Source organism: Lycorma delicatula, chromosome 6 (assembly GCF_047948215.1).
Source record: "Lycorma delicatula isolate Av1 chromosome 6, ASM4794821v1, whole genome shotgun sequence".
Taxonomy (NCBI): Eukaryota; Metazoa; Arthropoda; class Insecta; order Hemiptera; family Fulgoridae; genus Lycorma; species Lycorma delicatula.
Genome location: NC_134460.1, coordinates 109942444 through 109960828, shown reverse-complemented (window position 1 = coordinate 109960828; position 18385 = coordinate 109942444). Strand labels below are relative to the sequence as shown.

The following is an 18385-nucleotide window of genomic DNA, read 5'->3' as shown; positions in this document are numbered from 1 at the left end:
TTACATAGATAGCAAAAAATATTATTAGTCTAAATACAGATATCAACTCTCTTGATCGCGAATTCTGATTGGCCGGACTGCGTAATCTAACACTATGCCATAATGTGAAATAGTAGTTTCTTAATATTACATTGGGTTGAATTTTATCACAGCTTACCTTTGTTTACATGTATATAAATTTTTTTTTTTTTTTTTTTTTTTGGTTACGGTTTTACGAAAACGTCAGCCAAGATAGATGGAGCAAAAAACATTTCATACCATTCAGGATTTATCAGTTAGTTAATAATTTAATTACTGAAAATTATTTCAAACATATTTCAAGTTTATTACATTCCATTATTTTTTATAATATTCTTCTCTAGTAAGTCTACGTTTTCTAAGCGTAACTGGTTGATGTATAGTAGTTCATTTAGTTTTCTCTGGGTAAGTTTGGAGATGAAGAACGGGTGTACTGGGATGGGGAGGTGAATTAGTAAAGGTTTCTGCTGCCTGCAGAAAACTCAAGCGCATGTATGTGATTCGACCCGTTCTGGCGCAGTAACAGTGTAGCTCCTTCACCCGGTTTTAAAAACCACTTCCAATCTCCGCGAATACTACGTTTACTGCACATATTACATTGGAATAAAAAACTGTGAGAAATATAAATTCAGTAATTAATAGCAAACGCCAATTAGTTGAAATGTGAAACCTATTATGACGACGTATCTTTAAATTACAAGTTCTTAAAATCTAATTGGTTAACTGATTTTCTTGTAAAAAAGAGTCAGCAGAATAAATGTAACGTTTATACAACTTAAAATTAAAAATATTCTATTTAGATATCAGCGGTCATCAGATCGCATTATGAGTTCGTAAATTCCAGTTTTCACTTAAAATTGGAAAAAAAATCCTGGAATATTTTCTAATCTTTCGTATTAATTGATCTTCATAGTAAAACAACTTTGTTACAAACATATTAAACTGAAAAAAGCAATGTAAATTAACTCTCTCTCTCTCGACCGCTTGAACGCCGATTGGATGGAATCCGTAAAATAAGATTGGATAATATTCATAAAATAAATAGGTTCTTAAACCTTATTAGGTTTTTAATTTTATCACCGCAAATCCCTTTTTACAAACTTGTTTAATAAATATCAAATTTATACGAAATTTACATAAAAAGTCTGTCTAGGCAGTCGCAGGGACCATTTTTTCGATTTTACGAGGAACATTTATTTTGATAGTTTTTAATTTTCGTTATGTTTTAATTTAATTAAAGAAAATCATTCAAAACATATTTCTTGTTTGTTTCATTTCTTTGTTTTATCAAACAAAACAAAAAACTACGGGGAGAGATGTAAATTCATTAACTTGTTTTCCAAACCGCAAACGCTGATTTGCTGAAGTGTGTAATGTATAACACGACGTGAAACTATTCAATAACAGTTTCTTTAAATCTTATTGGTTGTCTGAATTTTATTGCAACCTATTATATATAATAAATGTAATGGAGTACATGTTACGTTTTATAATTGGATTAAAATAAAAAGATCTCATTAGTTAGTCGAACGATCAGTTTATATATCATGAATTTAAAAATTTCAATTTTTTGATAGGAATAGAAAAATAACATTGTTGTGTAGGATTTATATATATATATATAAAAGAAAACTAGTAATAATCTAAATTCAGTCATCAACTCTTTTGAACACGAATTCCAATTGGCTAGAATATAACCTAACACTAAATGAAATGTTAATATTTCTATAAATCCCACTGGTTTGTTGAATTTTAGCACAGCTTTGTAACTTCTGTACAAGTACTTCAATAATATCATAAGATATTAAGTCTTGAACCCACTTTTATAACTACAAAATGAGTCAATAATTTCTAATTTTAATTTGTTTCTGACTGATCTGAATTAATTCATCACAAAAGCTTACACAGAAGCTTGTATGTGGAAAAATGAAGATGGAAATTTGTAGCGTTAGAAAAATGCCACGCCTGACCAGGGGATTCAAATCCAGGACCTCAAAATGAAATGTTAAGACGTTACCACTCCACCATGGAGATCATTAATTTTAATATCTGATAATTTTTAATAAAAATATTTCAGAATTGTTTTTCTTTCTTCAGGTTTCCATTCTTTAAGGTACATAAAACTATCATACACATTTATACTGGAATGAAAAGATTGTGGAAAAATCTATATTTATTTATCTTCTCTCTAGATTGCGATCACTAATGGGCTAGAGTTTGTAACATAAACATACGTCAAAAAGTTGAATAATACAAGTCCTTAAAATCTTATGGGTAACAAAATGTTACACTAGTCTACCATTTTATCTAGATTCTACATAATAAGAAATATTAAAAATCTAATTCAGTGTCCCCAACCTTTAACCGAGCTTGAGCCAATTAAGAATTAAAAATTTTTTGGCTAGCCACATATATATTTTGCTTTTAATAATTCAATTTAAAACATATATAATACACACAAAAAATTGCAATATTAAAGAAAATGCGTAATTTATTAAGAATTCAAATACAAATTAAATATGAGAAAAATATATTTTAATGTGAAACCTGACACCGCATTTCTTCTGCCAGTTTCTTGTACTCTGGTACATACAATGTTATAGCTAAATTCATGCAGTCATTCATATGTTCATTAGTTATCCTGGATCTAAAATTTGATTTTAGCAAATTCATTGTTGAAAAACCATTTCCGCAAAGGTAAGTTGATCCAAAGCAGCATTGCAGCCTCTGAAAACTTTCTTTTAAGAGTTGATATTGTTTCTCATCTATGAGTATCCAAAAATCTGTTTGTGATATTTTTGTTTTTAATTGGAGATCAGATTGAAAATAAATTATTTCAGTTTCTAAATTAATAGCATTTTTACTTATCATATTTGCAATTTGTTGTGATATTTCAGAAATATTAGTATCAGTAAATGGATTTTAAAAAATGAAGCAATTGGGTGAATTTTACGAAAATCAGAAAATCTAATTTTGAAATTATTTTTAAGCTCAGTGAGAGTTTCAGAATATTTATTTGTTTCAATTTTCTTATATTTCTTAACGGGTACTCCAGATTTGTAAAGTCACCAAAGTTACATTCCTTTATTTGGGCCATCCACAAATTTAATTTTGATTTAAATGCATTGATACTTCCTATTAATTCAATAATAGATTTTTTCTTTTCCCTGAAGTTCAAGATTGAGTATATTCATTTTGGTTGTTATGTCTGTAAGAAAGGTTAATTCAGATGTCTGAGCAACTGTGGCCATTAAACACGGTATTGTATTTTATAGAGCAAATTGTTTTTAGACATTTCATGCCTGAGTTGATATAATGAGCCACATCAAACATTGTCACGAGCCACGAGTAACTTATGAGTTACAGGTTGGGCACCCCTGATCTAATGAGTAATATGTTATAACATAGATGTAAAATTAATATTACTCTGAACCCTGTTTAAATAACACAGTTTTAATTAGTTGATTTTATGCCACAAGTGATATAGCAATTCAATTTAAAGTGTGCAGAAGTTGTAAAGAATGAGCTTGGTTTTGTCATTTTAATTTTAAAAAAATCGAGAGATACATGCAGTTACAAAAGTAAAACCTACAAAAAAAAAATCTAGATTCAAAAGAAAATTATTATAAAAAAAGAACACTAGTTAGCAAAAGTGACAACAAAAAACACCATTTAACAACACATTTCTCACCTGCAGGCATCCGCTCCTTCCCATCTTCGGAAGCTGTGCAACCACACCATAACCACAGTATTAGTTAAGTAATTAAACAACACCAAACAAACCATTATTAACAACCAGTTATTAAAATATATCTTATAACAGTAATTAATAGCCTGAGATGAATATAAGTTATACATTCTAAGAAGAAAATCATATCTTACAACAAAAAGATATGATTTGTTGTAATTAATGTACAGATAAATTAAGTAAGAAAAAGGTTAATGTATAATAGCAGTGAAATTAAAAAAAAAAATGGAATATAAATCTGAAGTATTACAGACAGAAAACATATTTAACGTCTCGCAAGCTTATTTATTAGTTTATTTATAGCATAACTTATTTACTTATTTAAATAGCCTATTTCAGTCTTAAATAAAATAAACATAAATAATTTTTTTTAATACCTTTCCTTATTAATTATATGGCTTAGATGATGTGTATTATCTTTCAGAAACACTTTCAATCATCAGATTTCAGAAATTTCACTACGTAAAGGTCATCACAATATTAAACCTAAAGTACAGTAATAAACTTAAAATATTCACAATAAAAATATGTAAATATCACAAAACACAAACAGTGGGCTGGAGTGGAACTCTAATTCATATATCCTGATTCCTTCCAACTTATAAGCCTGTATTAGCTTTGTAAGTTTTAAAGGCAATTCAAAATTTTTAAAGCTAAAATGGATGGTTATAAATAATTATGATTTAATAAATTAAAATTCCTTTTAATCGTTCATCTGTACAGTTATCATTATATGCTTATTTGTATTTAAATTTTAACATTGTGATAAATCCCACAGATGAGTTTTTTGAAAACGGGATGGAAGATATATATTTTGAAATGCATCATATTAATGTAAAAATCTTCAAATCTGTTAAATAATGGATAAAGGAAGGTATTGTAAGAATTGAACTAATATTCAGCATCATGGATACCATACACCAAAATATTTAACAAAAAAAAAATTATATTTAAGAAACAGGAAGAGGACATGAAAAAACAAAAGATATAATAACATGAGATTAAAAAAAGATTTCTGTTTATAAGCATTTTTTAAGTTTGTGTTTTCCTTTTAAAATTTTATAGACCCCTTATAACTGAATATTTCTAAGGTTGATTACTTATTTTGTGAATTTTTAGTGCTAATACTATACTATGTAAAAGTACTAGACATTCATTTGGCATCTTTTTTATTTTAAAAAAAAACTGTCAGAAACATGGTTTTTTAACATGATTTCCCATCATTGGCACAACTGATAGATAATTGGTGACATTTAACAGTATAAAAGTATTCAAATATAAAAATTATTATAATGCACAGCAAGATCATTTTATTGCACACATCATTTGTCTTGAGCACATGGCCATTGAGTAACCAAGAGTAAGAAAAAGAGATAAATTTCATTAGTCCTAATATGTGATGTGAAGGGTTCAGATCTGCCTTTAGGAAAATGGTGGACATTTTCAACACTTACTGTAAGACATTATCAGTTATGCATAACTACATTCCATGAATCAAATCAAATGTATCTCTGTATTATAGTCCATAGTGGAATTATAGTGTCATGCGGGCACGATAAAATGATCACATTGTACTTTCATAAAACAACTAGAATTAAACAAAGTTTGCTATATGAAAAAAATATTAATTTTTATAAAAATTATTCACTAAAAATTACAATAAAAATGTACTAATAAATATTTATATAATATTCACTTGAGTAATTCAGAATTTTTATTATATAAGTAATTGAAATAATAATTATTTCATTAAAAACTGTTGTAATAAATTAGAAACTACAAATATTAATATTAATATAACTACATTAATATAATATTAATGTAAAAGTACTTTTGTAACAATAATAATCTATTATTATTCGAAAATTTTAATGTACTTTTCCACAACAAAATTTTCATGTAATTATGCTCATACAATATTACAAAACATTACTGGCAGTGCAGTACCATTTTATATTTGAATTACTTCAAACATAATAATTTATAATGATGTATAAAATACAAGAGTTTCATTTCATGAATATGAAATAAAAATAAAATATTTATTTTAATTAATTTTAATATTAAGATAGAATAAAATGAAAATTTAACTCAGTATGTATTACATATCTTTTCATAATAATTAATTTACAACAAAACGCCTGAAGCCTTTTCCATTGGAATATCAATTATGTTTACAGCGAGTGAGAAATTTAAAAATGTTTTTTTAATCATTTTGCTAATTTTTATAAAAATTGAAATAAAAAAAAATACTTCAAAGAATTTTCATAAACAATAATAATAATAATTACATAAATTAGTAATTATTATTTTCAATTTTTATACTTATCAAATTTGACTATTTTTATTAATATAATTTTGTATAATTTCTTTCTCTTTACAACATAACATGAGCCTCATTTTATTATTAGGAGATATAAACAATTATTAAAGAAAAATAAATAAATAATAGTTATAAATGATCTGAGAATGAAGACAAAACCATATTAGATAGTTAACAGCATCTCTTAAATGATGGACAAATATGAGTATAGTATAGGTTATAATGTTGCCCAGGATTTAATTTTTAAATTGCATGATGTTACAATTTACAAGAATTACTAGGGAAAAAATGGGAGAATACTGTGATCTAATGCTGGGCAAATATAGACATCAATTAAGCATTCACTAAATTAGTTCAGTCCAGCTGAAACTAGATTTGTTTTAGTTTCATCCTCTCACCCAGAAGAACAAGTAATGCAATTATTGTAGTTTTCCAATAGTTTCAAATATAATTAAAAATATACCAAACATTGTCAAGAATTCAAGGTTTTCCAAGAAATAATTAATTAACTTTCCTATGTCTAATCTATTTAAAGATTATTACAGTAATTTTAATTATTAAATTTATTAAATTATTTAATTATTATTAAATATTTACAGTATTTTAATTATATACTTTAAAAATATCATGTACAAGAAAATTTTATACCAGAATTTAATATTTTTTTGGTGTGGGAAAGTGCAATACATAGTAAAAGGCTGTAAATTCATTTAAGATTTTACAGTTTTAATTACATCATTCCTTTCTAATGACAACCATTTCTTCTAACATTGTTGTTAACTGTACTCCCATAGTAAAACAGCAGAATAGATGTTGAAATCAATATAAAATAACTACACTTGCTGGATTTTAATCTGGAATGTACAATATCACAGAATTGCCACTGTAACTAATGCTAACCATTTACTCAATTGATAGCTTTAATTCACTTATAAATTAATATGAAAATAAAACAAATGTATATTTAGAAAAATAAAACTGACTTCAATAATAAAAGGAATTAAAAAAGTACTACTACTTTTCCAATTCTTTTTTACATGTTTAGTTTTTACATTTTTAGTTTCATCAGGTAAACAATCCACATTACCAATCCAGCAATTAAGGAAAACGTCATTCAAGCGATCCCATACAGTTATGCCAGTGAGAAAACGTATCATTTCTTATCAAATAAAATTCTCTAGTCCATATTATAGTTGAGGAAAGAGTTGTGTATGCATCATTACCAAATAAGAAACTCTCGTTACGTTTGCTTCAGCGAAAAAGGAATATCCCATAAACTTGCCGTCAGGATATTGAATGCAAATTAATTAATTTTTGGGAGTTCCTTTCACATTGTAAGAGTTCATAGGGATTTTTTGAGCCCATATACAAGCATTATGTATATTATCTTTTCCATTTTGATGAAATGTTGACTCATCACTAAACACAATATTATCAAGAAAATTGTCATCTTTAAATTGCAGTATTTTGATTGCAGAGTTGGTAGGCTTCAAAGCTTATTAACAGCTGTAAACAGAATGGACCCATATGTAAGTGCTTCCTTAAAACATTTCACACTGGCATTCCTAGTTCGTGGTTGGCCTTCCTAAAAAATTTCTTAGGACAATGCAAGAAGGATTCCCTGACTAGTTCAACATTTTCTTCAGACATCCTTTGTTGTCCCGTACTCTTCTCTTTACGTACATATCTGGTTCTTTCAAAATGATTATGCCATCAGCAAATATTACTATCACTTGTAAATTCACAAAACTTTCCATAGATCCATGTTGAATTGTAATTATAGATTCACATTTAGCAAACAATAAAACAAAGAAGGTTTTCTGTTCAGGAGTTGCCATCTTTGGTAGTGGCGCTGTCAAGCAGAAAGTCAGGAAATCAATCTAAGGCAATGTGTGCAATTAAAACTGTCCTTTTTGCTCTTTAAATCTAGCCTTAGATCAACCCTGTACACCTCATCCAAAAAAATATAACAGATTAAAATTCCTTAATTTTTTTTTTCTATATCTGTTATTATTTTTTACTTCTTAGTTTTTTAATTCCATTTATATTACTTTATTTAAGAACAGTATACTTTATACTGTACTTAAATGTAAATTATAAGTATAAGTGTAAATTATATAATCATAAATTATAAAATAAAGAAGAGAATGAAAAAAAACTTTATGTAGTCAATAGACATCACTTAGTCAATAGGCAGCACTTTATGTAATCAGTGGTCAGTAGATGCAATAAGAAACATGAACAAAGGCTTTTCAGAGAACTAAAAAATATATATATATATATATATATATATATATTTTGCTTTACATTTTTCAACCAATTTTCTTTAATAAAATGATATTAGGCTATTTACCAATGCATTATAACAATTTATTGCTACTAAGCAATTATGATCTCAAAGAAATAAAAAATATAAAATACAAAAATGTAATTTTTGTAACAAAAATTTATCACTTAAGCATTTGAAAGAAAGTTTACAGCAGGACTAACAGAGAAACTTTTCCTCTACACATTAAAAAAAAATTACTGACACTTGATTTGCATTTCATAAGAAGTACATACATATTTTACATAAGTACGTACATATTTTTTAAATATATGGATCATTCTTTTAACAGGAGGGAGTTGCAAGCCACATTATAAAAATGGCCAAGACTGTTTTGTAGAATTTTTTTCCTGTCATGTTACCTCCTAATAAGAGAACATAATGTGGCTGTCTGATCATCTGACTTTCATCACATGTTTCCTTCCTATGAGGCATTTGTAAACTCAATTATTCAGCAGTTGAAACATAGAATCAAGCTAGAAATTAACTGAATTTCTGTGGAGATGCTGTAAAGAGTAATGTGTGAACTACACAACAGACTTAATGCATACAACAAATTGGTCACCTGAATGATGTTATTTATATGAAACAGGATGCTATCTACATAACTAAATTTAAAAAAAAATATATAATAAAATTTTGTAATATGTACAAAAATTATATGAATGCATGAAAAAGTTGTTGATTAAGTTTTTAAAATGTTCCAATTCACTGATATACCAGTGTCACGAATTATAAAATTTTATAAAAAGTCAATGGATTTTGAAAATTCGATTAAAATATAGTCTTTATTTTTTGTAGAAATAATTTAAAATAGTAACTAAAAACAAACTTTCAGTCTCATAATTTTTTATAGACTTTCAGATTTTGAAATAAATATTTAAAAAGCAAAATCAATTTTTGAGATGGGTACCCTCCACCCCACCCTACTTTTATCAGCCCCTCCATTACTACTATTGTCCTACCATTTTGGTTTCTCTTTCTTTTATTTAGATTAACTTATTTTGGTTAGTTTATAAATACCTCTTGATATTGTTCTTCCTAGAGTTGTTAGCTTTCCTTCAGTTTAGTTTCTTCTTGATGTTATTTAAAGTAAACTTTTTCACTGTTCAAGGTTTTATTTAACAACGTTTCTTGTGTAGTTACTTTTCAGTTTCTGTTTCTTTCTCTAAAAAGAAACTGTGTAAAGCTTTTCACAGTTTTCCTCTTAGGTGTCTATCTTAATTGGTAAGATAGCTTATCTACCTGTAAGCTTGTTAGATTGAACTGTTTACTCTGGAGCAAAACTTAAAAGATGAATGACTACCAGAATTCCCAGTAAAAGTGATTTTAAAATATCAGACAGTTGTTACATTATAGATTGACATTGTTAAATTATTGCAAATTATTTGTTAAATTTTTTAGTAGTATAGTGTCCTGTTACCATTTATTTCACCATAAAATTTCCTTCAAAATTCATTTACATTGCTTAAGCACAGTTATTTTTAAAATATTTTGATTTTTCATTACTTATTCATAAGTTTTTATAAACAAAAATGAACATCTTCTTTTACGTTATCTGTCATATAACCAGTTTAAAGCTATTCTCCTCTCTGTTCTGTACAAAACTTTTAATCTCAACTTACTGTATATAATATATAAGACACTGTTAATTATTTTACACATTCTCTAGTTTTTTCTTTGTTGTTTTTATCCAATATGAGAGTTGTTGATAAAGAAACCAAAGTTTGTTTATAACAATATTTATTCGGTAATTAACATGTTACACAGCTTATCTCCTTCAAAGTACACTCGTACTCTATTAACATACTTCTCCAAGCAATTTTTATTTTTTTATTTTACTGTTGGTAAGCTTCGTGGAATCTCTGTACTATAGAACATAGGGCTCATAGAAATTTCTTTAACTCTGACTGCTTTTAAAATGCCACTTTAAATTAAAGCTTGATTTTAATTTTTTTTTAAATGCCTGCAGAAGTAAATTCTGGTGGTAAGAGGATTGAGGTATATCAACTGTAGCATATTTTTCTGAAGAAGGAACAGCATGGAAGAAAGTAAAGTAAAGCACCAAACAATTGCTGCGTTATGTCTCTGGCTGTTTCGTTCTCATTGTCTACCATAAAATGATTTAAAATAAAAGTTTGTTGTCTTTTTGAACTGATGAAATAACAGAAATACAAACAAAATCTTCAAGAGACTTTTTGTCACACTGATTTTTAGTTGAGGTGATGGTTTTCTCACCTCTGCAATGATTTTACCCTAGTTTCTACATCATACCTAGTAACTGTACACCAATCTCTCACAACCTGTTATGATATTTTTAAAAAAGTGTCTGTTGTCATTTTACTTCTCTAAAAGAAGTTCTCTAAAATACACAATGTTGTGTTTTTGTTTTGTGATTAGCAGCTGTAACACAAATTTTGTTATAATATGATACATGTTCAGTTTTTAGGTCACATCTAGTGATACAAAGTTTTCTGGATTTTCTGCTGGTAGTTCGCTGACACTTTTTCTGATAATAGAACAAATGTTTTCAATAACTGTTCACCTAGTGCACACTACTGTACAGTATGCTCACATGCATATGTCTATGACACTGCTCTTCATACCTCTCCATGAATCCAGCAATTCTCTCCCACCCTGCAAGTCAACTGAGCTTTCTAGATTTTGATGATGACTACATTAATATCATCTAACTGTGTTTATTTGAAATAATTGTTTGAAAATTAAAAAGATTGTGATTTCATTGTAATTCAACAAATATTAATATAAAATTTTATTGATACATTAATTTTTAGAAGAAACAATAAAGTTACTGTCAAACATTTTTTATGCAAGTAAGTCTTATCTCAACTGGCTATATAAAAGGTAATTACAGAGCTACCATAATCTCACACCGATAAGAAGTCAGTTCAGTTAACTACTGTAATTCTGATAATCTAACTATATTATACCTTCAAATAATGTAATTTACATTACATTCTTATTATTATTTATGCACACAATTTATTTATTTGTTACCAATGAAACTAAACACAAATATGTTCCAAAAATGATGGGGTATAGACAATTTGAACCAGTTTTTTGAGAAAGTAATGTAAGTTGCTTAAAAAAAATTCAAAATTCATATTTTTCTAGTGTAATTTTTATCCATACCAGTGATATTTGTAGTAATATAATATAATTATGTATTCTGTATAATTATGTACAACATAAATTTTGTAAGAGTATATAATGCAGTACGGGCACCAACACAGAGATTAGTTTTCAGTTGTATAACTTTTAAGCCCAATAATTATAAACCACAGGAACCATTAAGCAATTACTGAATCATTTTTATTTATTGATTTTTATTCATTTGTAGTAATTTATTAAACTTATTACATTATTTGTTTTTCTTATAATAAACTACACTAAAATTAACTGAATATTTAGGGGAATTGTCCCTTTTAACCTTATTTTCATAACGGCAAGATTTTCAATTATAAATAACCCAAACAATTAAAAAATATTAAATTTAGCAAATAAAAATAAATTGTTAATTTAAAGAACATGTCACATAAAGATCTACCAATAAAAACAATATCTGAAACTAGTATCTCATTATGACAATGTTAATAAAAGAATTACATAGTGCAGATTCAGTCAATAATATTACCCCAAACAAGTGCTATTAGATTTCAACCAAAACCACCATAAAATCATTAATTGTTACATGCTCTTAAACATTCTACAGTATTTATAAATAATAATTAATTATATTTTACAGTATAATTTTAATTACACAATTATACAGTAATAAATAATAATGTTAACTTACGTTTCATCTGTATAAAATTGAGCTGTTCTATTGCACGTGCAACAGCTTTTTCATCAAGTGTAAGATCACATTGGCAGGATACACGAGGTGTTGCAGTTACATCTTTATGCCATGTGATATCAACATTTGCAACCCTGTTTATCAACATTCCACCAATCTGAAACAATAAAAGAATTATGATGCAATTATGTCATTCATTTACTTACTGTTTTAAGCAACTACAGGCATTTTTTTTTGCTTGATGATTTTGCCATATAAACTTGAAGCTTGTCTGTGGAATACAGAAATGGAATTTTGTAGCATATGAAAACTCCCATGCCTGACCAGGATTCAAACCTAGGACCTTAGATGAAAGGCTGAGACACTACCATTCCACCACAGAAATCGACTAGGTTAACTGCCCAATTACAGTTGCTGAAGAGAGATGAATTTTATAGTGCATGAAAAATGCCAAATATTAAATACTGTAACCCAAGTCCTTCCAAATGTAGTGATGCTATCCCCTTTACCACAGAAGTCGTCAAATTAATAACTAGATAAAAGAATAATAAATAGCTGGCATTTTCTTAATAAAGATTTTGACTTTAGAAAAAACTGTTTGTTAATTATTTATATATATTTTCATAACCATCTTAACTGGCTGAATAACTATTAATAAAAATAAAAGTAATTAAATATTATGCACTTAATAGATAATAATGAATTTCCATCAATTCAACACTCAGTTACCTGAGGACCGGCATAATAGAAAGAAATGGTTAGTCTTTTAACAACAATCAGTTTGTTATTTATGAATAATTAACTTAAATATTTTATTTTAATTTCCATTTTTTTTTAACTATAAAAGTTAAATGTAAGTTTAAATTGTATTTTTTAAGTACTCCTAATAGGACAGATTGATAATTTACTTTTAACCCCAACTCAATTGAGTACTGATTTAAAGGAAGCAGCACCCCTCTTAATCAGAATTGGTTTTGTGACAGATAACATTACAGTGAATATAAACTAAGAAAGTTTACAAAGCAGAGTATATTTAGATTAAAGTTTTTTCTCAATTTATAAAAAAATTTTATCATCTAAAAAGTAAATGCTGGCTTACATAATAGCATCATTACTGATGTCATTCAGCAATACTTCCAGTAAATACTATATTTTGTATGATTTAACTGATTTAGAGCATAAAACAGTAAAGTGAGAGTTAGTGTCAGTTACACAACTATGCAACTGATTTGTGTAAGCAATGAAACTCTGAATGAAACTACTAGTCAGAGCTTCATGTTAGAATCATACAAAAAATCAAAAACTGTAATCATTTAAATAATTTACAAAAATTAATAAAATTATTTTAAAAAAATGTAAAGCTTTACATTTTTACTGTAATAAAGGAACATCCTATGCAGTGATTGTAATTTAGGTTAATGCTTAAGGAAGGGAATGATGATATGGTGCTGCTGTATAAGTGTTGGTGTGTCAGTGCTGTTGTATGGTACTGAGCCTAGGATTTATCAAAAGAATATTGTTGAAAAGAATTGAGGCCCTAATGACATGAATCTATTAAGAATTGCTTAATATCAGTTGAAAGATACGGTTCATAATGAGGGTGCACTCAAAAGGCTGAAAACTAGTACAAAATAGTTAAGTGCTAAGAGGAAAGAGCTAGAGTACTTTCACAAATCCAGCCAGAGATATCCAGAGAGTTTTGCTGTTTTGTGTCTCATAATTTAAGAGAAATGATAGGAAATTGTGGTTCAAGAAAATGAAGAATTTCATGACTGAAATATTTAAAGTAGTGATTTTCAAGGTCATTAGGTCTATATTTTGGTTAGCTGTGGACACAGTTGTAATTACTCAGATGATTGCCAACATTTGAAAATAGACATGATAAAGAAGAAAAATGAAATTACAATTTTTGTAAACAGTGATTTTATTATTTAAAAAAAAATATTTTTACATTGCTGATCTTTTGTAGAAACCAATGTTATCTATTTAATTTTTCTTGGAAAACTCAACAGAAATACATCTTAAAGAACCTTAATATTTGAATTATCATATAAAGAAAAGTGTTCAAAATTATCATGTAGTATTTAGATTATCTATTAAATTTTTTGTATTGTGTAACAAAAATCAGTAAAAATACTTTTTTAATATTACCTGTAAAAATGCTGCAGCATCAGTTTCCTTAAGTGCTTCAATACAGAACTGTATAAGCCCAGTTGTATGCTGGAGTTTGCATGTGCATGTTGATACTTGTTCTTTGAGCATACGTACTTTCATTTCTTTATCCTGTCTTATGTATTCAATTAATTGTTGCCTGCGTGCTTCTATTGCTTGTATTAATGCATCACACTGGCTGCTTACTACATCCTCAAATTCGGCACAATTTTCCTGTAAAATAAAATAGAAAAAACTATGAAAATTTATATTTAAAATTTTTTTTTTTAAATATTTAATTTGTAGATGTCAACTATGGTTAGAATAGATAATATAGACAAATTCCTTTTACTACTGAAGTGGATATAAAACAATAAGAAATAAAAAAGTAAAGTTATTTTATTTATAAATTTTCACATAATACATTGTTTCTCCAAACAATAGAGAATAAATATACGAGGGTGGATCAAATATAAATGAGAGTTTTCATTCTGAGTGTGTAAGTTTGAAGGGAACAGATGGCTGCTTCTAGAATGATTAGTGGGGAGATCAGGCAGTGTCTGGTTCAAACCAGTTTGGCAGTAGTGCTTGTGATGTCAGAGCAACAGGTGCATCCTTCCATTGTGCAATGTATTATCATTAAATTTCTCACTCATGAAAGCGTAGAACCAGGGGAAATTCTGCAAAGATTGACTGCACAGTTTGGGAATCAAACACTGTGAAGGGCTCGTATGTTTACCTGCATAAGAAGTTCAAGGAAAGATGTCGGTGGGTTGAAAATCAGGAACATGATTGCCGTCCTCAGACCAACATTACAGAGGAGAACAATCACACGATTCGTGACCTTATTGAAGGCGATCGATGTCTGACAGTTTCTAAAATTGCATCACAGGTTGGAATAAGTTATGGAAGCTATCAAATAATCATGACAAAAGACCTAGAGTTCTGTAAAGTGTGTGCCAGGTGGGTCCCTTACCTTTTGACAGCAGAACACAAGTTGAGATGTTTGCAGGTCTGTCAGTAGCTTATAGCACGATTTGCAGAAGAAGGAAATCCATTTTAGAATCAAATTGTCTCCTGCAACAATTGGGTCCATCATTGCATACCCGAATCCAATCAAGCAAGCATGCAGTGGCAGTGGAAGGGGGAGGTAGCCCTTGCGAAAGAAACTCGGTTGTCAGCTGGCAACATGCTTACAACTGTTTTTTTGACCAGTAAGGCGTTTTGCACACTGATTTCTTGCATGAATGTTGCACAATAAATGCTGCTTATTACTGTGTGCTTTTGAATGAGGTAAAGTTTGCTTGTCATTCCAAAAGATGTGACCAACCGATTTGAGATGTTGTTCTCCTCCATGACAACGTTCAGCCCCATACTGCAGCTCTAACTTGCAGAAAGTTACAGGAAATGAGATGGATTCCACTTGACCATCCTCCCTATAGTTCTGACCTATTGCCCTGCGATTTTCTTCTCTTTGAGAAGAAAATCTCCCAATCTGCTGGTAAAACGCATCTCCAGAACAAGATTACATTGAAAAATGATGTATGCATGGCTATTTGATTACACCAAATAAAACTTTAAAAAAATATAATCTCGTTCATATTTGATACACCCTAGTAATACAAAACTTTTAAATTTAACTGGCTGACTGAAATCATATATAGGCAGTGTATAGAAAATGTTATTTATTAATAACAAAAAAAATCTTACATAACAAAATTTCATTCAGAAAAGAAAAAAAAAGCTAATAAATCTAGTTAAGATAGATTGGGACATTTTTTTGCAAAGACAAAAAAATTAGTACATTTTCATTACATGAAAACTACTGAAATTATAAGTTTCATTTAGTATGTGCTACAAAATAATGAAACCAACTGAAAAATTTATTTAAAAAATCTAAGCCTTTTTTTGAGAATTTTTGTCTAATTAGGGATACCTTGACTTCATAATAAGCTTGAAGTCGAACTAAAATTCATAATTGAGTTTGCCAAAAAAATTAAATTAAACTATATAATAAAATAATTATCTATCACGGATTGCAAGAATTTGATCAATCTGATGTATGTCAATCTCAAGATATTTATAATGTGAAAAAGAACCATCAAACACAGTAATGAGTAAATTAACAAATATTTATTTATCAAACAAAAAAAAAAAAAGAAACAAACATTTCAATGTAGATTAATATAATATAATAAAAATCATAAATTGTGTATGTAAACTAAAACTAACAATCTACCCTGCATTTTTTTAATAATTAAGTAGTAATATTTAAAAACGTATACTAATGGTATATGTCAATTTACTGCTCCAGAAAGTGCAGTGAATCTGAAAAGTTTTATTTTACTACGCAAAACAATCAGTTATTAGTAATTTTTTTTTAAAATTAAATTTAAAATATAACAATGAGTTAATTACTTTTATAATTGTAATAGAATCAAAAACTAAAATTAGTTTATATAGATTAAGAGAATAAACAAAATATTTTTGCATGTTTAAAATTATAAATAGAATATAAATAGTTATAAATGTAAGTATATCTTATATGAAATTTTATTATACATACAGTACCATTTAAGATTGGCTGAAATAAATTTCCTATTATTATATACAAGTTTGTTCCAGTTTGAAGAAAAGAAGTATGAAAACATAGGCTCATACATTATAACAAACTGGTGAATGATAAGCATGAAAGAAAAGTTACACCACTGAAAATTATATACGTATTTCACCTTTAAAAGTAAAAGTTTTATTAGTAAAAAGACAGAGTTGTGGTTAGTGAGTTAAGAATGGATTATTTATTGAGAACCAGTGCCTCAGACTATTTTAACTTCTAAAGAAATAATAGAGGTAGAAAGTTCATAATAATTAAAGTAACTATTATTGTGATTAACAAAACCTATTGAAACAACTGACAGAGAATTTTCTCTTACTGTACACTAGATATTTAAATTAACTTGTTGCTATTTTGTTGTTACTTGTTGACATTTTGGTGGATGTAATGAATATCAGATGTGTTTAATCTATAAGTTCCAAATTAAGTCTAATGAAAATCCAATTCTATTTTACTTTAATGTATTTTATTAAAGTTATAGCACCATTAAAATATTAGAACTTTTACGTTCTACCTTAATTTAAACACAACAGTTATAATAGAAGTATAGCTTGTCTAAGCCAAATTGGCACAGATCTGATGAACAGCATAGGCAGCATATCTTGCTGCCTAACGAGCACGGGTTTATAATACTATTCGATTAAAGAAAGTATGTATATGGTACAACTATTGTTTATTCGAATCAATGAACAAGTTCGCGTTTTATATTTATTAAATACTTATTTAATCCTGAGGTGATATATTATTAAATTAATAATTTATTTCTTTATTAGATACTGAAATAGATATATTATGTAGTATTATGGAGATTAATTGTCTGTAACTGATTGGTGTTTAGGTCTAAATATATTTATTTATAGTTTTATAACTGTGTAAAATATCCAAGCTAAACACGCACAAGATTGATGTCTACTGTTTATGCTACGTTTTTCGCCCTTTGTTCTGGGAGTGGTGAACAACCATACACTAGCATAGGCTATGAGTCATACATAACAAAAATTTCCTAATTCAGGTTTGTGTACATAATAACCGAATGACATGTCATTCTTAACATACAAATGAAACATTAAATCTCTATTTTTACAAACCGTTCCTAATTCATTCAGAAACTAACTTGCTTTTGTAAATGATTCCATTCTAATTTATACTGTATTTGCAGTTAAAACTTGTTCAGTTAATTGTGTGTATCCAAAGAGTAAGGTTATCGTCCAATTATAGTATTCTTTGAGTTTCAATTTTTGAAAGCAGTTGAAGTCTTAAGTGATATTTTAAAAGTAATTTATTCCCCATTAAGTTAGTAAATTTTTGACAGCTCTATCCTTATGGTAGTGAATTGATTTTATTATTTTGCATATTCTATCAAATTTATGTAGAAAAGACAATCACCA

General features: G+C 27.8%; 1 protein-coding gene across 1 annotated transcript in view; it reads right to left on the bottom strand.

The window, feature by feature from the left end:
- Positions 1-18385, bottom strand: part of Trim9 (E3 ubiquitin-protein ligase Trim9) — a 617022-nt gene that overhangs the window by 79842 nt on the left and 518795 nt on the right. Inside the window, exons 3-4 of the mRNA XM_075368305.1 lie at positions 14384-14617; positions 12233-12389 (exon numbers count right to left, since the gene is read on the bottom strand). Of these exons, the coding sequence (XP_075224420.1) occupies positions 12233-12389; positions 14384-14617 (391 nt within the window). The remainder of the gene's footprint in view (positions 1-12232; positions 12390-14383; positions 14618-18385) is intronic.